The sequence below is a fragment of the Simochromis diagramma genome, unplaced genomic scaffold (genome assembly GCF_900408965.1).
Source record: "Simochromis diagramma unplaced genomic scaffold, fSimDia1.1 OVJJ01000402.1, whole genome shotgun sequence".
Taxonomy (NCBI): Eukaryota; Metazoa; Chordata; class Actinopteri; order Cichliformes; family Cichlidae; genus Simochromis; species Simochromis diagramma.
This window is the reverse complement of record NW_024386972.1, coordinates 6847349-6870999: the sequence shown is the minus strand read 5'-3', so window position 1 is coordinate 6870999 and position 23651 is coordinate 6847349. Positions and strand designations below refer to the sequence as shown.

General features: G+C 38.1%; 1 protein-coding gene across 1 annotated transcript; it reads right to left on the bottom strand.

Moving 5' to 3' along the window:
• Positions 1–5092: 5092 nt before the first annotated feature.
• LOC120738178 (5-hydroxytryptamine receptor 3A-like) lies at positions 5093–11801 on the bottom strand. The gene is made up of 9 exons (XM_040039321.1): positions 11513–11801; positions 10880–10924; positions 10638–10747; positions 8392–8561; positions 8111–8268; positions 7405–7615; positions 7160–7333; positions 6932–7002; positions 5093–6694 (listed from the first exon to the last, which is right to left on the bottom strand). The coding sequence occupies exons 1-9, from the start codon at positions 11696–11698 to the stop codon at positions 6470–6472; spliced, it is 1350 nt and encodes a 449-aa protein (XP_039895255.1). The 5' UTR covers positions 11699–11801; the 3' UTR covers positions 5093–6469.
• Positions 11802–23651: the final 11850 nt, after the last annotated feature.

Below are 23651 nucleotides of genomic sequence, written 5' to 3'. Positions count from 1 at the left end.
ATCGCTGACTAATCATGACAAATTTACCACGGTGCATGAGCACCCTCTAGCGGGGGGAAAACTTAGCTCTAAACGCTTATTAGCAGCTTTATGCTCCGTGAAATAACAAAGTATACATTTACATGACAAACTTTGATACCAACCTTGTTCCCTCATCAACCAGGTGCTAAAGAGTCGTTTGCGAGTTTGAATTACACCTTAAAAGCCGTCATTTTCCTATTTCTTAACCATTGAGTACACCTTCTTTCTGGGCATTGAAATTTGGCTGCTGCTGTATACTTTACACCACTTGCTTTACAGCACCTTGTCGTTCTATACCTTTCAAAGTAAAAGCATTAGCTGGGTCCATGCTGTAACAGAATAATAATCACTCATGACCAATTTATCAAATATTAATGAGGTCATTTACACTGAGTTTATATTTGTTGTGAGTTCTTGTGTCTTGCTTCCCTCCTTGTGTCTCATTCTGTTCCCCCCTGCCTGTCATGTTTATCCATGTTTCCCCAGTCATGTCTCTAGCTATGTCCCAATTCATAGGCCACATCCTTCAAAGAACAAGAAGCCCAAAAGTGTTAGGCTGTGAAATGGGACGATCTAGCCTTCAGAATTGCATCACCAGCTGTCTCGGTGGAGTTTAATAAACTCAGCCATCTGCTCCTCGCTTGCTAATATATAACACGACAGTTTTCTGTTTGACGTTTATTCAGCTGTGTGAAAACTAAAACTTTAATCTCAGCCAAACCGGTTTACTCAGGAACAAATAAAACACTGAAAAAAGTCAGAGAATAATAAGTTAATAAGTTATCTAAGTGACTTATATGTTTAACCTGAGTAGCAAAATACCGTGGGGGTCTGAAAATTATGTGCCGGTGTTCTCGCCGGCTCTAATGAGCCTCGACCTCCTGGTTAGCTATCAAGATGATGGGTAACAGACGTCCCCGAAAACGTTGGAGCACTTTTGCAAATATGTGATGTCTTGATAAACCGAGCAGATAAGTTTATACAGCTACATTCTCGTCTGAAAATATATTAAAAGTTTATTTTGTGACCCAGAAACTAAGTATCTGCCACCTTTGTTGGAAAGTGGAATTGGCTGGGCTGCGCAAAGAATTCTGGGATAGGTTGGGCCACAAAGGATACACCCGACCCATTCTTCAAATTCAGGGAAAGGAAGGATGCATTTTTTGGCCGCATTTGAAGCAGCCTTCGAATTGGGACAGCCTTCGTTGCCTGGCTGTGACGTAATCGGCCTTCAAATGTGACACCACGTAAGATGTTTGTTTTGATTTTTATTTTAGTTGTTTTTAGTTGATTTGATGCTGTTTTCTCTTGTTTTTCTTTTAATATAGGGCTGTTTTAATTTTATGCATTATGTGTTTTATTTATTTAATTTTGCTGTTTTCTTTTATTCTATTGTTTTTAACTTATTTTCTGTACAGCACTTTGGTCCTGTGCTGGGTATTTTAAAGTGCTTTATAAATAAAATTGGATTGGACTGGAAATGCAGCCTCCGAAGCATGCGGCCTATGAATTGGGACATAGCCTCTGTGTCTGTCTGCATCTCTGTGCATTACTTCCTGTTTTACTTTGGTAGTCTCCTGACTGTGTGCGCCATATTTTGTTGTACTTCTCTTTCTCTGAAAGTACCTCATCTCATGTTTTATGGTCCCTTTACAGTTTTACGCCTTTACGGTTCGGAGCCACAGACCTGTTTTATATACGCACGGAATAGTTTTCTATACGAGATCGCTGCAAAAAGTGCAGCCTTACCTATTGTCCACCCTACTGTTACTCATTTTATATTAAGATTTAAAAATGTAGTTGGTATTGGTATGACGAGTAACCTTCAGTCAAAGTAATAAATCACACAGCAATAGTACATTCATTAAGTTGTAGAAAGCATGATAATATATTAAGTAATCCAAAGAATTCAGAATACGTTACTCTCAGTCTCCATGCCGAATATCCTTGGGCAAGCTACTAACCCCGAGTTGCTCTCCAATACATTCATCGTAGTATGAATATGATATTAGATAGATAGAAAGCACTTACATAGAAAGACAGTGCTTGTATGAATGGGTGTAAATGGGTGAATGAGGCAAGTTGTATAAATCGCTTTAAGATAGAGATAGATAATTGCTATATAAGAAAGAGTCCAGTTACCATTGAAGTGCATTCAAAACTCTTCTTTGGATGTTGGATGCTTTTGGGTCAATTCTCTGTCAGGATGATTCCACACTGCTTCAATAATGTTTAGGTCCGTGCTCTAGAGAGACCAATCTGGGACTGATAGTGTTCTGTTGTGTGCGTTCCCTGTAAAGGTGTGCATTTGCTACATTCACAGTGAGACTGGGATCATTGTTGGGTCGAAAAATGAATTCTTCGCCAGTCACACATGTTCTGGGTAGCACGGCATGGAGGTCCACTAAATATTATTGTTTAGTTTGGCATACTATCTTCTCCCTGTTTCTATTTAAGATCGACATGACAGCTGCCCTTCCACTGAGACAATTTCAGATAAGACTTCAGCAAATAGCAGATGGGTCAACTGAAGTGCCTGATGCATCTGTTTGTGTCAGATTGTTGATTGTTGTTTTTTTTGTCCACTTCCACTTGTCTGAGTTCATCAAAATATTTATAAACACAAAGGAACACAAATATTTAGATCAAAGGTTTGCACTTGGATTTTAACTACCAGACTGGACTGGAAGATTAACCTTTTCTGAGCAACTGCAATCTAAAAATTGGATTTACAAGTCTGTCCATACCACGTTTTCAAGTACTAGGTTCTTGGGAATTACCTTTTTTCAGCAAAAACATAATTACTTAAGCTTCTGTTTTACACCTGCCAAACTGTTAACTGGAGCATTTTTTTGAGAACAGGCTGCTAGCAACAATGGGTCTAAATATACAATTTAAAATTAAATTGGATCTTTGCCGAGTTCTATGCTATATGTAAATGTAGCAGTAGTTCTCCCCTTGAGTTTTTTTTTTTTTTTTTAGTTGAGTATTAAGTGGCAAACTAACAAAACACATTAATTCTGAAAATGATCAGCTACCAGTCCATTAAGGACTGGACTGAAAATAAGTGGAAAAGCAGCCAAAGTCCAAAGAAAAACTCTGAAAGATCTTCAGAAAGCTAAACAATTCTTTACTCAAGAGTTGTTTAAAAATGACAAGTGTAGCCTCTTGGAATGAGAGAAATAAAATAACACAGAAGTGACTCAAGACTACATGTTCTGTACATGTATTTAGAACCAAATAATATGACTTTAATTCCATCATGCTAATACATGAATTATATAGTTTACAGGTGTCAATGTAGAATTTACAACAGGAATCAACTATATTGTTTTATATTCCCACAACACATGAGTCACGAGTCTTCAAAGAGCTACACTTTCAGTATATTTAATATATACATTGTGTATTTGAGATCAAGATCAGAAGAATATTAACACTCAGTATATTACTTAACAGGTACACATTGCTGACTACTGCAACTGTTGCCATAAATGAGTATGTGTTATGTATCTATGGTGTAAAACATGCAAAAATATCCATTATGTGTGTATATAAAATTAGCAGAAAAAGTAAATACATTTACTTTTGCTTAATTATTTCTTATGTTGTAACAGTTCCTGTTGGTGATAACTCTTATACTCTAGGAAAGCCTGTTTATTTCCCCTTAAATGGTGCCATGTTTGTAAGGAAAATGCATTTGGATTGAGCTGTAAAGTCTAGTATTTGGGTTGTGCCCATTACAAACTCACCAAAATTCTCTCTACCAATGCCAAAACAGTTTATTCTGCTATTGACTCTATGTTTGGTGTTGTTTATTGGATTGCTTGATTGAAGTCTGGAGAAACAAGACATACTGGCAATTTAATAATTCATTAATTTATCAAATGGGGGGGCTCAGTAACATGAGAGCCATGTACAGCCACAACAGCCTGTCACCACCTCCACATGCTGGTTAACAGGTTGGTCACACAGCGCAGTGGGCTCGCACTTCATGCTTCAACAAGCATTTGTCACAAAACAGCCATTGTGGGTGTGTTGGTGATTTTGGAAAGAACAGCATGCCCAAGCTGATCCCATACGTGTTCAATAGGTATTAGGTCAGGACTTCAGGCAGTCCTTTCTATCATCACCACTCCCAAATTCTGGAGGTAGCCTCTGATAGCCGTGCTCTTCAGAGGCGAGCACTGTCATCAGTTTGGTCCCAGATTGGGGAAATATGCCATCGCCACTGGTTGCAGAACCTCATCTCGATATCTCTCTGCATTCAGATTGCCTCCGGTGATGACAAGCCTTGTTTATTCAGTGAGGAAGATGCTGCCCCACACCATCACACTGTCTCCGCCAAAAGCAGTTACTCCATTTTCCACATCTTCTCCACACTTCTCCACCCTGGAATCATTGCTGAGCATAATTTTCTTCCAAATGTTCAGATTCCAGTGCACATGTTGCAGACACTGGATAAACCTGATGGTGAACGGCAGTCATGGCAGGCCTCCTGCCATCCCTACGAGATCGGAGATTGACTGTGTGCAGTGTCTTTCAAATTGTCTGGATAGAGAGCTGTCAGCCATGTCGTCCCGTAAACTTTGACTGCAAATCTGTAGGGCTTACTCCAAATAATACTGCAACTTGGCTTTGCAGAACATCAACTTGAATGGCACAGGCCATAGGACAAATCAGTCAAATGTGGAATGCTTGGAACAGACATAAGATAACCACTCTAGGAGTGTCTGTGCTCCCAGTTTGAACATAATCCACATAACCAACTCTGCTGCTCAACCCACTTACAAATGTGGGACCATTTCAGGGGACATAAACAAGCTTTGAGCAGTATAAGATTTGTTGCCAAGAAGCAAGAAATAGAAATAATTAAGCATACATTAATTTCCTTATATGTTTACTAATACAGTGGGATGCCAAAGTTTGGGCAACCTTGTTAATAACCGTTATTTTCCTGTATAAATCGTTGGTTGTTACAATAAAAAATGTCAGTTAAATATATCATATAGGAGACACACACAGTGATATTTCAGAAGTGAAATGAAGTTGATTGGATTTACAGAAAGTGTGCAATAATTATTTAAACAAAAGCATGCAGGTGCATAAAGGAGCTGTAGGTTCTGAGAGGCTTGTGGTGAAGCTTACTGAACATTAAACATGTATATATGTCCTAAATATATATTGAAACATTATTTTTGACTGCAAAAAGCAAAGAATAAATGTAATTTAAATTGGACATGAGGTCCACCATAATTACAAGAAAATCACTTAAAGGCTAAGGAGTAGAAATATAAAGCTGTGTGATATGGTCTCATATTGCAATAAAAGCATACATTAAATATAGTGCATTTTCTGTAAATTCAGATATATATGTATAAAAAGTGTGCCGGTCCTGCGGGACAATGCCTGATATCACAGATTATCAGTCCAGCCCTGGCTACATATATTTCCCATCTGTAAATAATGGGTAAATAATATCGCCATGTGGGAAGTAAAGAAAAAGAAACAGATTATCTTTAAAGCAAAGATAAATGCTACATAGCTAGCTTAAACAGTTACCACACATAAATCTTACATTTTGCTGACCTGGACATTTACATTGTATAGCCAGAAATGTTCCGGTAGTACCGGTAGTCATTTTCACATTAATGTTGTGCCATAACATAAAGTTGATCAAGTATTTTTTCAGTGTCAGGTAAAAGCAGGGATTTGTGTGATAGGGGCTGTAAGGCAGGGTTAGCTGGGTGTCTCATATGTTGTTGCTAAACTTGATGTTCTTGTGACAGCTTTAAATAAATGCTAGTTAGTGCATCTGATAGCACAGCAACTATCTGGCATTTTGACTAAGTTAAACTCGAAGATGTTCGGCTGGAGGGCAAAGGATCACATTACTGTTTTTACACAGCACAAAATGAAGAATTAAGTATAATATAAAACAATAGACAGTTTAATATCATCATCTGATATAATTTGTCATACTGCACAACCCTAAATATAAATGTACATTTTAATAATGTTTTAAATGTTGGAATTTTTCTATTGCGATAAGGAGCACTGAAAATAGTCATGAAGACTACTACCCAAGTTTACCTCATAACTGGTTGAAACCAAACCTTTGATGCTGAATTTCACAATTTTGATGCTACACAATATGCGACAAATAACAATGTCATTTCCTTGCAGTTTGTTACGCTGGGGCTCTGAAACCACCACAGTAAAGTGGAGCAGAAATCACTGTTAAATATCTGAGTTTTTTCTTCAGCTGTGGGTCTGTATTTCTGATGATGCTAAATAGATCACTAAATATAAGAAGTGAACACCTTACCAACCTGTACTCAATGGGACATTTGTTTTCTTCGGACTGATTGAAATGAATGACATTTATGAAAAAAATAAATAATACATAAGTTCTGTCTCTTTTAATGAATTCATATTTTATTTTACTTCAGCTGGTCCACAATGAAATAAGAACTGACAAAAATACAGTGACTGCTGTGACATAAAAAATGAAGTAAGCCCTGTTGATTTTTTTTACCATTCTGGCCCAGTATCCGAACTTCTCTTCCTTCTCGTTACTGCTGAGCAGACTTATTGTTTTCCCAATCTTTCTCAGTTCATCAGAGACTTGTTCAAGACCAAGGGACACCTCTGTCAGCTTGTCGCTGCTCCTCTGCAAAAGTTTTGTTTTTACATTTTAAAGAAAGTTATCAACAAATTTAGGCCACTGACTGCTACTACATTTGACACAATGGTTTGTTTCCATTGTGACCGAAATAAAAGGGTTTTCTACTAATATACAAACAAACATCTTGATCTCTTTCTCTAAGTAATTTCTCAAATGCAAGCTCAATGATTTTTATACTTCACTTTAAATAAATAGCCCTTTAAAGTGTAGCTAAAGTCTCACCTTTTCAGTCACAGATTGTGTTTCATCGGCACTTTCATCACAAACAGATGCACAGTCACTGGATTTTATTCCTGGGAGGATATTAGACAAAATGATTAAGGGTACACAATTAAAATGATATACTGTAATTAAATGTCATGTAAATGCTAATGTTAATGTGTGGGTATTTTAACCATAACTAAAGATAAACCTGCTTACATGAGTTTAGATCCACAGGCTTAATCTCACCTCTAACACAGAAGTTGGCTTTGCACCATTTGTCTCCACAATTTACACTCAGGTTTTGCTCTTCATCCATCTCATTGTGATGGGCTGCAGAGTCTTTCTCAATCAGATACATCATCACAATAGTCTCCAGGAGGCTGAGCAGCATCAGGGTAAAACTCCCAATGCAGTAGATAGCTGAGGAGAGCAGGCTGTGTCAGTAATGTAATTTATTAATGCGTTCAGTCAAATAAACCCCACTTTGTTACCTATAAGTGGAACCTTGTCTGAAGTGCTGGGCAGAATGTCATTCAGAATAAGCTGCAACACTGTGACAGCGAGCAGGACAGTGACCTTGAAGCTGAGTTTCTCGCCTCCAGCATCTGGGATCAGGAAAGAGACCAAGTCCAGAACCAAGAAGAAGAGCACTGGAGAAATGAAATTGGCAATGTAGAGGACTGACCTCCTTCTCATCGTGATCTGTGCAATAAAATATAATAATAATAATAATAATAATAATAATAATAATAATAATAATAATAATGAAGAATTCCTTATTGCCTTTTAGCTGTTGTTGGTTTCTTGTGCTGCCTGCAATTGTGTCTCCTCTAAGAACTTATCAAATATGACCAATAACTTATAATAACATGAAATAATGTTTGTAATACAAGGACAAATGCTTTGCTTTAAAGTTTTATTGGATACAGATGTGTTTTTTTTTCCAGCATAGCAGGAGTAAACTTTGATAATCTTCTGTATGGAATAAAATGTATGTATAAAATGTGGCTAATGACTCAATTTCCACATCTGTGTTTCTGCTTTAACCTCCTAAGACCCAAACCCTTTCATGGCATGCATTTTTAATTTCTCTTTGCTATTTGGAAATCTTTGCAAAATTTAGTATTGTGGTCTAAACCTAAAATGTGATGACCCAATATGTGGACGCCAGGACCTAAGAGGTTAAGAAGTACTTACCGTGTAAATAATTACAGTTTGATGTGGATATATAATGCTGGATTTGTTTGTGACTGCCAAGTCCTCGAACATCCACTCGTACTGGGTCCACATCATGCTGCGTGTCAAAGTTGTCATCGATTTATTGTTTTTGTTGTAAATTAATTTCATTTCATTATCTAAAATGGAATAGAAAAATAAATGTGAGCAGATGAACAAAGGACTATATGTTGTGATATTTCATGGTTTATATATATGAGAGTACGAAAAACACATGTAAGTAGAACTTGATATTGACTCACCAGAATGCATGATAGACTTGAAGGTGATGCTGCACCTTTGAACATCAAAGGGAAATTTGTAGACACGCATCCTGCAGGCAGTTGTCACCACCTGCTCATTTGTGTATTTGACCCTACCATACCAGTAAATTAAGAGATGAGGACTTTTAGTCTCTTTGTCCTTGTCTGTCCTGTATGAGAGCAAATGAAAACAGATTATGGCACAAAATATGGTACGCACATATAGTGTAGCGCAGGGGTCTCAAACTCCAATCATCGAGGGCTGGTGTCCTGAAACTTTTCCATGTGTCCCTGCTGCAACACACCTAACGCCACCGGTGGTGTTGTTGTCCACGAACCGTCTAGTAGTGAGTATTTCTGATATTTACTCCAGACCCTTAGATGTAGAATCAAGAGAGTGAGTAGGGGTTGGCTGCTTTCAACATGGACGATTCGCCTGGTTTCAGCGTTCCTGGTCAGGATAGCAGGAATGACGATTGTGATTATGTTATGAACTCAAAGACTGAATTCTGTTCCATTGAAAATAATAGGGGTCATATTTCTGAACTGTTTAGCTCCAGTACTGAAATCACCAATCAGGAGACAGTCAACTCTGATGCTGGGATCAGGGCCTCCAGTTCTTCCGTTAACGATTATGTTTTTGCTTCTGTTTGTGTTAATTTGGCATCTGACTCTACTGAAAATCCTGTTGATTCAATGTCAAAGACTGTTTCTAGTGGGGGAAGATGGGGAGTTCTGAATATCATTCCAAAACCCACTGTGCTTTTCAACCAGCAGAGTCCAAAGAGACAGTAATCCCCTCTGAGGCTGTTAACTCTGCTTTTTTGCGTGACTGAACTCGCTGCCTCCGAGTCTAGGATTAGTTCCAAACCAACCAGAGAGTTGTGAGGACTTAAAGTGTTAACCCAGAGTCAGTCTGTACTTCAGGGAGAAATGTGAATGCAGTATCTGGGAGCTCAGGCTCCGATGAGTTTTCCTCTCCACCACATAACTAAATTTAACACATTTGCTTTGCAGTCATGTACACTTAATGTGTGCCCTGGAACCAAGCTATGGATGTTTAAATCATGTGTCTGTAGACAATCCTGTTGTGAAAGTTTCTCTCTCTGGGGGAAGGTTCAAGGATTATGGGGCGCCGTTTGTAAAGTGAAACATGCTGAAATTAACGGCAACATTTTTCCACATTTAGCTCAAAACCTTACAAAAACATGTTTTTTCCAGTCTTTTTTTTTACAACATTTAGTAAAATATTTGTAACTTTTTATATTTAAAACAAAATTTTAAATGTTAAATCTAAGTGTTAAATATTACATCTAAATGATAAATGTTAAATCTAAATATTATATTTAAATCTAAATGTTACAGGAAACTAAATATTTAGCTAACATGCAAATTTATTGTACGGATCAACGGAAATACCAAAATATAAGCTTTACGAAAACCAGACTTCTTTTACTCTCATGTGATATCTGACAGTGTATTCCAGATAGGATGGCCACTCAGATGCAGATATTTTGTTACTTAATAGGCTGTTGTTGCACATGGACAAGCGCCTTATGTGCTTTAAAAAAAAAAAAAAAAGGGTGCTGAGGCTTAGTGGTAAATGTTTACATAAGTTGAGAACTTCTTGCGAAGTTTTCATGGTCACATTTCATGTTTTGATTTTTAAGCTGCCACTGGCTCTGCTTTTCTGGAAGTAAGAAAACTCACCTACTTGTCCTCCTTTATGCTGTTAGGTCTAGGCTATGCTTATTTGAAAAGGACTGAGGCAAATTGGAAAATTGTTCTGTGGTCAGACAAATTGAAATTGTATATTCTTTTTCTGAAATCATTGACACAGCATATTCTGGACTAAAGAGAACAAGGATGGGTTGTTGTCAGCACTCAACTCAAAACACCTGCGTGTGGTATGGAGGTGCATTAATGCCTATGAAACTGACAACTGGGAGGCACTTTACTAAAGCACACTGCAAAATACTTCAAAATAATATTCAACAGACAGACAGCTAGAACATCAAGGTTCTGTGAGGCTGAGATTTCTAAGAGTGGAGGATTCTTTGATGAGAAAAGTTTAAAAGCACAATGTCAATATTTAAGTTAGCAGTTGTTAATTCTAACCTTGTCTTGGCTATATTCCTTTTCAGTTTGCAATTCATTTGATAAATTAAAAAATATATACTTAGTCTTCATCATTAGTGACTATATGTGCATCTGTAAGTGTGGGTGCGTTTCCATATAAAATTTACCTTTCTTCAATAGTTAGATCTGGCATCCACAAATTTGCAGTAGGAAATGTCATATTTTTAAGTCCACAGAAATGATCTGGGTTCCAAGATATGAACGGATTCCACCAATGCTACACAGGATGGTGTGAAAGAGAAGAAAAAGATACAAGCAGAGAAAACAGAAAGAAAGGATTAAAAGAAATGATTATAACACATTTGAATTTCAACAACGGAAAATTGTGTATTTCCAAGAGAATACTCACATATTGAACCCAAATGTAAGAAACAAGGCTCTGGTCAGTTTTCCTCTGTGAGCAAAGAAAACAAACATATTGTTAGTTCAGCCAGGCTTCAAAGTTGATTTTCCACATGTGGGGAAGGAAGGGTGAGCAAGTCCCCAAAAATAGTCAAATAAAACTTATGAAAGATAGGAATAAAAAAATGTGTAAGAATGTGTAAACACTGAAAAAGTGTTTTAAAAGCTTAAGACCCTTGATGTGTTGCACAGTTTAACACGTTGTGTGTGTTATTTTCAGAATCTACTTTTATGATACAGCATAAACAAAAGTGGAGGCAGTACACTACAATGTTGACTGAATGTGGACGACAACATTTTCCAGTGGAAAAAGCTAATGATTTGTTTGTTTGTTTGTTTGTTTTAGAAGGGGACGTTTTCAGATAAAAGAAAAAGAAACAAATATTCTGTCAGGTTTAATTAAAAAGAAAATACATAAATGTCAAAAAACTAAACAGTAAGGAAACTAATAGTCACACTGAAAACAAATCATGGAAAACAGAATTCAGAAGTCCAAAAAACACAAAACATTGGGTCAAAGACCCAGAACAATGACCTATTCATTATTTGAAAGGCAGCAACATTAGCCAGAACAACTTACCACATCTAAGATGGCTTTAACTCCCATAATATGGTATACGCGTGTAAAATCACTGTAATTTTCCACAGGCCTTGTCATAATGTGCATATCCTTGTCTTGGGTCAAGTTCAGGTGGTTAATAATGTCAACATATCTGCAGCTTTTAGGACTATTCTCTTCATTTTCTGAAATGATATAAAGACACATTGTCAATGAATATAAAAATGGTATAAAAACGCTTTCATGCTCATCTTAAGCGCATCATAACTTTGTTTGGCCAGGATGACCTACAAAGTCATGTTAGTGCGAGACCTGAGAGACACGATGATGAAGCTGGAAAAAATGTTAAGATGTTTGTATTTTGTAGATCTCAATGTCTTATCTTTGATATTCAGGAAGTTTAGACGTTTCAATCCGATAATAGTCTAACATTGTTAGGATATTCTATCAGCATGTCATGTTCTATCCAGTTAATTTAAATAAACAATAACTGTGATCCAAGGAAATCTCTTCTATACTGTTACTTCTTGTTTTGCTTTCAATGTTAATGTAATCTTATGTCACATTGTGTGTTATATTTCAAGCCTTTCCTCCTTTTCCTTGTGTTATTTTCTATTTTTTTTTTTTTTGCAATTTGCACTTTTCTGTCTCATCTGTCCTTTTGTCTGTGATCAGGAATCAAATGTCAATATGGCACAGTTCTCAATTTCTAAGAAGAACCTGGAAAAGTAAAAAAAAAAAAAAAAAAAAAAAAAAAAAAAAACCCTCACAGAAGATCTAAGAGGGAGAATTTTAAAATTACACACTCTGTGAAGGTTTCTTGGAGCCATTTGTAAATGACAGCAAAAGTAAGTAGTAGGTAAAGAAAACCCAAATTGTCTCCAATAGATGAGGGGAACTTGGTTATGGTGTTCTCAAACCCAATAATCACTGAGGCTCAAGCCTGCCATAAACTGCAAACTGCTGAAACACCAACATCATTGTTCACTATGAAGTGAGTTTTACATCACAATAGACAAAGAAAATGCCAACCAAGAAAGAACGCTCTGCTTGTGACTAAAAATAACACTTTTAAGCTCAACTGAAATCGCAGTTGCTCATATGGACAATCTGTCTGTGAAGGTTCTAAGTCATCCAGGTCATCGTAATCTAAGGAGCTTAGAAAGAAAACCGTCTGGACTTCTTTAAGTTGTTTGAAGATGTTTCACCTCTCATCCAATAAGCTTCTTCGGTTCTAGGATCAAATGGTGGAGAGTCCCAGATTTAAGCCCTGTGGGAGTATCCCCCCTGAGAGGGACAAAATCCTTGTCAGATGCCCGAACCACCTCAGCTGGCTCCTTTCGATGTGGAGGAGCAGCGGCTCTACTCTGAGCCCCTTCCGAATGGCCCAACTTCTCACCCTATCTCTAAGGGAGAGGCCAGCCACCCTTCGGAGGAAGCCCATTTCTGCCGCTTGTATCCGCGATCTCGTTCTTTCAGTCACTACCCACAGCTCATGGCCATAGGTGAGGGTAGGGACATAGATTGACCGGTAAATTGAGAGCTTCGCTTTTACACTCAGCTCTGTCTTCACCACAACAGACGGGTACAGCGTCCGCATCACTGCAGCCGCCGCACCAATCTGTCTGTCGATCTCCGGCTCCCTTCTCCCGTCACTCGTGAACAAGACCCCGAGATACTTAAACTCCCCCACTTGGGGCAGGAACTCGTCCCTGACCCGGAGTGGGCACTCCACCTTTTTCCGGCTGAGGACCATGGCCTTTGGAGGAGCTGATTCTTATTCCCACCACTTCACACTTGGCTGCGAACCGCTCCAAGGCAAGCTGGAGGCCATCACTCAATGAAGCCAACAGAATCACATGATCCGCAAAAAGCAGAGATGAGATTTTGAGACCACCCAGGTTAAAGCCTTCCGCCACTTGGCTGCGCCTAGAAATTCTGTCCATAAAAATTATGAACAGAATCGGTGACAAAGAGCAGCCCTGGCGGAGCCCATCAACCACCAGGAACGAGTCCGACTTACTGCCGGCTATGCGGACCAAGCTCTTGCAACAGTTGTATAAGGACTGAATGACCCGTAGCAATGGGCCAGACACCCCATACTCCCGGAGCACCCCCCACAGGACCCCCCGAGGGACACGGTCAAATGCCTTCTCCAAGTCCACAAAACACATGTAGACTGGCTGGGCAAACTCGCATGCACCCTCAAGTATCCTTGAGAGGATGAAATGCTGATCCAGTGTTCCACAACCAGGACGATGCTTTAAATATTTTAATTTTTTTATTGATACAGTATATAATGAAGTTGGGATCGAAAGCAATGATATGATGATCTTGGAAAAGCAAAATGTGTTTGGAACAACAGTGCATTGAGATCATAATTCTGATTGCATGAGCTGCCAGAGGGGATCTTAAAAAGAAAAAAAACTGAACCGTGGTCATTTCTATAAAGGACTTAGTGTTGAACTGTTGTTGCAATATTTCACAGTAAATTAAACAGTAAATTTCACTGTTACATTTAGAGATTCTGTGCCTGAGTCCTGCTTGTTCCAAGCTGCACCTTGACAAAACCCTGCTTATCAATATAGCTATAATTTTATGCAACTATCTTCTCATAATATCCCATTAACTCATCTCACAATTCCCCTTCATTACAAATATTGATAAATTGTAGCCCCCAAATTTTTTTTGCAGAATTTTATTTAAAGCACTTCAGTTTCTTGATTAAACAATACAGTGGCAGAAAAAAACATTTTAAAATGTATAAACTGAATTTCTGTGAACTGTTGAAGTGTTTGTTCATTACCTGTGGTAAAGGTCTCATTGAACATCTGTTGGTTATCTTCAAGCTCTATGCTGGAGGCATTTCCCCCTAGCAGAAAAAAGTACATTCAGTTCAATTTTATTTATACAGCACCAAATCACAACAGTCACCTCAATCGATTTTATGTTGTAAGGTATTGACACCACAATAATATAGAGAAAACCCCAACAATCAGATGACTGCCTTTGAGCAAGCACTTGGTAAGGCAGCAGTGGTAAGGAAAAACTCCTTTTCTGTCATGGCCCCCGTGTCTCACTGGCTGGTTCGGTGTTAGGCAACATGTTTATTTTTGTTTTGTTTTGTGCTCTCTCTCCCTCCCCCGCTCTCTCTCCTCTGTCTCTGCTCTTGCCTCTGGCCCACGCACCTGTGCTAATCATCACACCTGCCACTGATCTCCTGCAATCCTGAGCACTATTTAGAATGGCCGTTCTGTCCTACTCGTCGCTGGATTGTTGAGTAGCCTACGTTAGTCTACCCGGTCAAGCAGTATCTAAAACTGTGTGTTTACAAGTCAGTTTCTGATCGTGTTTCTTTGTAAATAGATTTTCCCTGGACCTGCTCCTGTAACCCTGTGTGATTGTTCCCAGGAGCAACTGAGTGGCAAAGCGTGCGGAGACATGAGTGACTGAAGAGGAGAGTGGTTTCGGAGAAGTGGAACGTGTGTGGACATTCCCTTTTCCCTGTCACAACAGGTTAGGGGTGACGGAAGGAAGACAAGACAAAAGACACACTGCCATCAATAAATGCACAGCGGTGTATAAACATATAATAAAGAAAGAAACGCTCATAAACATCCTGTCTGGATTAGGTGACCCTAAGTCCTTCCAACGTTATGCTGCTATAAGTCTATGCTGCTGGGGGTTTCACATGCCACAGTATAAGACAACATTTTTTTGAAATTCAGGGATCTCAGTCTATATGGTTAGGAGGCATAACCATTGTGAATCTATTTCAAATACAACCAGGAACAGCCCTAAAAAAACCTACAAAATTACCTCCAGCAGGCTACAGCATCATGTGCATGTGTTTCTGAACTGTCAGGAAGAGACTTCATGCACATTACATGAACTCCTTGAGTGATTCCAATGGTCAAATGAAGGCCTCCTGACTCTTTACATCTATGACATGTGCTCAGTGCAAGTTGTGCCAATTGTCAATTAATTAACCAACATCACTTTAACAAAATTAGAAATGCTTGCTTCAGAGCCTCATTTTTAATTGCTTCAATTTCTCCCTTCTTGTGACTTTTATTTTGTATACAAGGACTTGAGATGTGAGGAGAGGAGTTGAAGAGGAATCAGGAATGTACAAACTGGAAAATAAGAAAGGAAGCAAGTCATTTTTTTTACGGTTGGGATCAGAGACGTCACAAAGCTTAAGTTAACTAAGCACCAACGTACGGCAGCCAAGAGCAAATAACTTCCTAAAACATTTTTTCATTAATCATGATTTTTTTTTTAATTGATTTTGCATGTGTGAGTTATGATTCGGATATTATGGTATATATGGATATGAATATATTATGGAGAATGTTTTTGTGTCTGTATAATACTGAGCTTTAATTTTTATTAAAGTGATTCTCAGTACTGTCGGTCACTGTGGCAGGGTGTAGTGTCAGGAGAGGTTGGTTGTCACAGCCGGCAACCATAATTTAATCATGCCCACCCTATGGCATTTTCAAATGTATACGCTTTGGAGAGCGTTTTCCTTAACGAAAACGCCGTCTCAGCGAGGAAGGAAAGCCAAAAAAGAGAGAAAAAGATGGACATGGCCTTAAGGTTTTCCCCGCATGCCAGATCTCACTTCAACCCTTGACTTTACTCATTTTCCTTTTTCACACCTTGGCTCATGTAATGAGACGCGTGATCAATAATGGGTAAATGATCTTAAGGGAGAACTCCCACAACAGACCTGGGACTCTCCACCATTTGGTTTTAGAATTAAAGAAGCTTCTCGGATGAAAGGTGAACCACCTTCAAGAATCTTACAGAATTTCAGTAGCTTTTCTTTCCAAGCACCTTAGAAAACTTTTATGATTGTGTTATAAGGATGAGCTTTGAAGTGGGAACAGGTGTTAGGTTTTGTAGTGTTAAAAGCTAACCTTGAACAGTCTTTTGAGGAGTTTAGCAAGTTTAAGACCAAGACATGTTTTCGACAAAGGATCCAACCCTAACACAGCGTCTTATCAGCTAATAAAGTGAGTTCAGCCCAGGATTCAAGGAGGCTTTCTGTAAAAAGGGAAAGACCATCTCTGAATCAAAGAGGAGGCATAAGGGTACATCTTTCACCATCTTACAATGCTGTTATTGCAGCCATTTCTCAAGTCTGTGAATGGTACTGATCAATTGTCTTTGATCAGTGGTTGTTGATCAATGTCATGAACATTTGCATATGCATATTAATGACCAAGAAATTGACCTCACAATTCATTGTTGGCCCATGGTGTTAGTTTCAGTCATTATGCAGATGTACTGTTTAAAAGGTTGAGGAAAACTGCATTTAGCTGAGACTAAAGAAGTCATTTGGATAAGTGATGAAACTTGAAAACGCTACATCCAAATGAACATAATCAACTTTTTGGGAGTCCTCCATGAAGTTTTCCATCTCCGAGAGAGTGAGTCAGAAGAGAGCGGCGAGCAACCCACCATGCAGCTCGGTTAGGCTCGTCTGTCCATTGGTAAGACACAGATACCTAACTTCTGATGAGTGTTTCTACTGTGGAATGAGATGAAGTGTGCCAGCAGGTTAAGCCCAGCAGTAACTTTAGAGATACTGCCGGGCACAATAAATGATGACATATGTAAAATGTAAGAAGTAGAGTTGGACCGATCCGATATTATTTATCGGTATCGGTCCATCTCTAGTAAGAAGTGCAAGTTTCATGTCCAATCTGTTTTCCTTTGTGGGTTTCATGAATAAGAAGGGTCAATTAAGGGCAGAGCCAGCCAAGGTCCAACCATTGGTTGAGTGAGTTCCTCCCAAAAGCAAACAACTTCAACACTTTTTGGGCTTTGCTCCTTTTTACCAACGACTTATTATTGGTGAGTATTTGGATTTTTGCGAGATTGCCTTGCTGTTCACCCACTTAGCTCCTCAAGGTTGCCTTTCACTGGGATAACTCGTTTTGACAAAGGTTCGACGCCCTGAAACAATGCTTCGCTTCTACTATGATCCTGGTTCATCCTGAGGAACCATCCTGGGCTCTCATTTTTTACTCAGTTTAGCTTTACCATAACCCAGGGGTTGGCAACTCCAGGCCTCAAAGGACAGTGTCCTGCAGGTTTTAGATGTGTCCTTGATCCAACACAGCTGATTCAAATGGCTAAATTACCTCCTCAACATGTCTTTGAAGTTCTCCAGAGAGGTAATGAACTAATCATTTGATTCAGGTGTGTTGACCCAGGGTGATATCTAAAACCTGCAGGACACCGGCAGGTTTTAGATAGCAGGTTTTATAGGTTTTAATAACCTATAAACCAGTTTCTCTCAATGTGAAGCCTAATACTTCGTCTTGAAAATTTTCTTCCGATGAGACTGTGAAGGAAGAGACCATTTTGCTTCCCTCATGTGTAATCCGATCCCTCACCCAGGAGATAAAGTCACTCATCCGGGATGTCCAGCAAGCAGAGCCAGACTAGGAAATGGACCACCTAACTGTAACTATCTAACTTATCTGCCATTAAAGGTGAGGTTTTCAGTACTCTTGTGGACTGCAGATGATCCAGTTCCCCTTGATCAATCTCTGTCTGCCTCTGGCTCCTGGGAGCCATTATTTTGGATTCCCACCTTTATTTTCAAGTACATTTTGTGACACACACACACACACACTCCCCACTTGTCACTCTCTCCATCTCTCTCTCTCTCACACACATTAACATGAACGCACGCATACCACATAAAGATTGTTGATTTATGTACCTGTCCATTTTCACATTTTTGTGTTCCAGGTGCTGCATATTTTTGTTTTTTTAAAATAAGTTTTGAAGTGTTTTTTCATTACCTCTGGTAATAGTCTCATTGAGTGTCTGTTGGTCATCTTGCAGCTCTACGCTGGAGGCATTTCCCCCTGACAGAAAAAAGTACATTCAATTCAGTTTTATTTATATAGCACCAAATCACAGAACAACAGTCACCTCAATGGACTTTAAATAATGACCCTACAATAATATAGAGAAAACCGCAACAATCAGGTGACCGCCTGTGAGCAAACACTTGGTGACACTGGTAAGGAAAAACTCTCTTTTAACAGGAAGAAACCTGTGGCAGAGCCAGGCTCAGGATGGGGGAGCCATCTGTCACAACTGGTTAGGGGTGAGGGGAGGAAGATAAGATAAAAGACAAACTGCATTTCTTCTACAGAGTAGTATATAAACACATAGTGATGAAAAAAGGGAGGGTGAAGAAAGAAAACACTCATAGACATCCTGTCAAGATCAGGTGACCCTGAATCCTTCACATCATTTTGCTGCAAAGGGCCTATGCTGCTGGGGATTTCACATGACACACTAAATTTAGAGATATTCTGCAAATTCAAGAAAGCAGTCCTACATATTTGTTTTATATGTGCACTTAAGAACATATCCTTCAATCAGCTCAGCAGCAGCACAAGGATCTAATTTGGCCCTAATTTGCTAAGTACAGAGTTGTTTTTGTGAGACACTGAATCAACCTAGGGACAGTCTACCTCAGCATTATGTGTAGAAAAAGACAAACAAACAAACAAAAAAACTGTCATATACATTTAATGTTTAGTCTGATTATCTCATAAAGATTTGCTGTAGTATGATATAATGATTTGATAAGGGACTAGTTGTGTTTTGACAAATGCATACAATTAAAACATTCTCGAGCAATTTTTAGCTGTTCCTCTCACAGATTTCATTCCTATTACAAGCAAAAACACTCAGTGTAAGTGTTTTTTAATTTCAAGTGTAATATGACATTTAACATGTGTAGCTATTCTGTCTTATTTTATCTTCATGAGATAAAGATTTATAGGTGTATCAATGCTTAGTAATCAGTATTATTAACAGTAATAAAGGGCCCGATGCTTGGTTGGGATAAAAGATTCTTTATGAAGGAAAGGAAATATTCCTTTTTTCAGCGAATGATCACTTCAGTGAGAAATGAAAATATGATGGGACAGGATGAAAACTAATTTCAATGTGCCAAACATTTCATTTCAGTTTTTTCCTATTTATAATTGCTGCTTTGGTGCTGAAGATATTTTTCATGACTTGTTATTTTAGATGCACGAAACAACATAGTAAAATCATGTTGGGCACAATTTAAAATGCAGTTTTGATAGTGCTTTTGAAGAATGTAGTTTAGCGCAAACCTATTGAATAATTTTTATATCATAACCTAAGCATGAGGAAAAACATAATCCAGAGAGAATCAACTTTTGAAAGTTTGGGGGGCGGAGCCCAAAGGAGGACGGGTTACTGATGTTATTGGTCACTTTGAAAGGCACTTCAGGCTACATCATTAAACTGAGTTACACTGCAGCAGTGTTGTCTTAATTTGGAAAAAAAGATTGCCGAATTAATAATTAACAATTATTGTTTGCTGTGTAACAGTGGAAATCCTGACAACAATCACTGGATTACATTACTGCTGAAGAAACTGTTTAAATCAAAAGATTCTAAGGCAAGTTCTGAAGCCTCTGCACTGCTGTCCCTGTATTATATAGCTTTTGGGATTTAAAAAATAAAACATTTAAACAGCAAAATTTAAACCTGCCAACAAAAAGTTGCTCAATCTGCAGCAAGGACATGTTACAGCACATACTGTTATGTTTTTGCTCGCAAGTTATTGTTCCCCTAAAAAGCTCCAGGGGATGAGGGAAAGTAACAAAAGGTTTCCAGGTTGAAAAAAGGAGACAGGGAGGTAAAATGGTTAAATTAACAGGTTTTATTAATAAAAGAAAGAAAACAACAAAACTGTTGATAAACTGAAAATAAGCCAAAAAGGGTCGGTACCCAAATACACTCCTCTCTGCACAGAAGGAGCAATTAACCACCACACACACATCGCTCACTAGCTGCAACCCAACAAGGCTTTCTGGCACTAGAGCTCGCTCACTTTTCTCTGGCCTTAAGTATTCTTAATTGCTGATGGGAGTCAGCTGTACAAAAAAGCTGGCTCCGAAGGCAGGAGATATGGCAGAAGACACCCACACAAGGTCAATTTCAGGAGGAGGGCCTGCTAGGGCCGCAACAGTTATGAAATAAAAATAATTCCATGTAAGTGCACTTGAATTCTCTGCACATCATTTATGATCAATATAAAGAAATGGAGGCAGGAGGGTAATTCATTCTTAACTTTACAAAATGCAAGAAAGAACGATCATTCCCCTCTGACCACTGCAGAATTTCCTGAACACTTCTTTTTTTTCCTCTTGAATACCTCTTAATAGGAATTAAGCATAACTTAATCTCTGTCTGTAGTTGTCATTAGGAATTAGTATTTGGATGTCCAATCATCCACAGCAGATTTAGAGGGCTGTAGAAACCACAATTTTGTAGGCAGGAAATGGATATTGCTTTTTATATACAAAGTGTATAATACTAAATCTTTACAAATATCAAAATCAGGTAAATGGCTAAATCTTGGACACAAAACACACACATATACACTACAAAAATTTGCAGGTACATAGATGACCAATCTTAATAAACTTTTCTAGAGCAAGAACGTCTCTTTTATTATATCCAAAACTTGTAATGCTCCGCTTTCTGGTTTCTCCTTATCTTTCATTTTTACAATTTAATTGTAAAAATGAACATTGCATCACATTTCTGAAATACACATATTTGTATTGTGTTGGAAGCAGAGCAAGATTTTATAATTCAATTTATAATCCCTTGTGCCCACGAGAGATAGTACCCTGACTGATGGCAGCACATAATATACATGTTGCAATCATCTTTTCTTCTTAACCAGAATAAAAGCCTTAAATGGTAAAGCAGCAGAAATTATAACCTGTATGAATTTTTAAAAATTCAAAAATTAAATGCACTTACCCATGAAGAAGAGCAGGAAGAAGAAACCTATAATCATTGTGGCTTTGAAAGATCAGTGATGATCATCGCTCTCTCTGTGGGCAGGAGATGATTCCTGCTCTATTAATGTAATGGCCTAGAAGGGGGCAGGGCAAATATAAAGACCAATCGTGGTTTTATCCCAATATCAATCCTAAGACCAGTGTCTTAGGCAATAGACAGGGCAATTAAACTAAGTGAAAATCTTAAATGCTACAGTTAAAAAGCTTGTGGCCAGCATTGCATCATGTATCACACATACATAAGTGTCACAGTGGGGCCAAAAGACTGACAAATCACAGGTTTGAAAATATAATATGAAGACAATTTTGTATAAAAACAAAAGTTAAATCATAAAATTTGGTTTCTCACAATTTATATGCAAATGAGACCAAAATTGTTAGTCCCTATTTAAAAAAAGAAAAACAAAACAAAAAAACAGGGTCAGTATTACTAGCCCCCTGAAAAAGTGGCAAACCACTGCTGTGCAATTATGTGCTTTAACTTCGTAATGCTCAAAGCTTGTAAAATCAAGTTAAACCTGAGGATTATCTTCCAGTTTACAATTAGTATAAAACAGCAAAAAACAGTTTTGAGGATGCATCAAGCTGACAACAAAAGAAATCAGTTTAGAAATAACTATTGATGCTCACAAAGCAGGAGATGGATATAAAAAGTTACACAGCATTTCCAAGTGTCAAGAACAGGAGTGAGAAGAATCATCAAGAAATTCAAAGAGAGGCACACAGTACAAAAGAAGCCTGGCAAAGGTAGGAAGTCAAAATATTTTAAAGACTGGAAAGAAAACTAGTTAGAAGTATCTAAAAACCCCAGAACAACTGCCAAGGCACTAGTGAGTGACTTAACCATCTTGGGAACTGTAGTTTCAGAGAAGATCATCACTAAACCCAGCTAAGGACAGCCTTTATATTAAGCATACTGGAAGCATGTGCTTTGGGCAGATAAGATGAAACTAGAGCTCTTTGAAAATACTTACTAAACTACTACAGGGGACAGTGGAAGTTTAGTGATGCAATAAAACGCATAAAATGTGAATTGATTTTTATTATTAATATTATTGTTTCAAAATGATATGACAGATAACAAGCTTAGGCAACAAATGGACACTGACTTCTTGCACTTGCATAAGAAGTAACTTGATATAAAAAAAACAGGTTTTTTGGAAGAATCCAAACATATGATACATTAAGATGCTAAAGCATGCTAAACCATCGACAAATACAACACTCATGTTCATTGTTTGTGTTAGATGTTGATGTAAAACAACACAATATGTATCTAGGAAATCATTTACTCGCACTGGCTCGGGTAAAATCAGGATGTGGGTAAATGCTTTTACATGTTTGCATCTTAATTTTAGCATATCGAGACTTTAGAAGTGGTTTGAGAGAGACCGCAATAAGTGTTCCATCAGCATAGGGAGTGACTGGAAAAGCTGAGAAAGTTACTGACAGTGTAGGTTTTCAGTCATCCCAGTCATGGTAGTCCAAAAAGCTTGGAAAGAAATTTCCTGAAGATGTTTCACACTTTATCTAAGAGGCTTCTTCAGCTATAAAACTGAAAACGTTCATATTTTTGACATAATAACTCAATTTGTCTTCTACTGGTAATTTTCATGTTCAGCGTGTATTGACACCAGGACATAAATGCATGCACTTTAGTGTCAGCTTTACGCAGCTTAGGGTTCAATTCTCTCATAAGAACAAAAAGAAAACAAAAAAAACAATATACTTTCCTCCTTTTTTTTGTGGACATTATCACTAAGGCTACGTCCACACACACACGGGTATTTTTGAAAACCCAGCTTTTTCTATGCGTTAGGGCCTTCGTCCACACGTAAACACTGTTTTGGATCACTGAAAACAGAAATTAAAAAAAAAACATTTTAAAAAAACACCTGTGTCTTTGCGTTTACATGTGGATGGAGATATTTTTTAATCCTTCAGAAAGCCCGGAGAACTATTGCTCAAGAATGTTTGGAAAATCACAAGACAGCCTATACCCCTGGAGGGAATATAAGAAAATATAAAGTAACGAGAGATCACTTAAGCGTTTTGCACAGTACTATATGGAACTAATCTAGCTGATGTGTTCCCAAAGAGTGACTTGTACTGAGTAAAAAATCAGTATGCTCCACAAGCTAGTGTAATCTGCCTTATTAACATTTTTCAGATGTAAGTTTATTGCACATTTATTTGTTTTGACATCATTCAATTAAACCTCAAAAAGGGATCAAAAGCCTGTGGAAAATAGATACAGATACAGCTCAGTG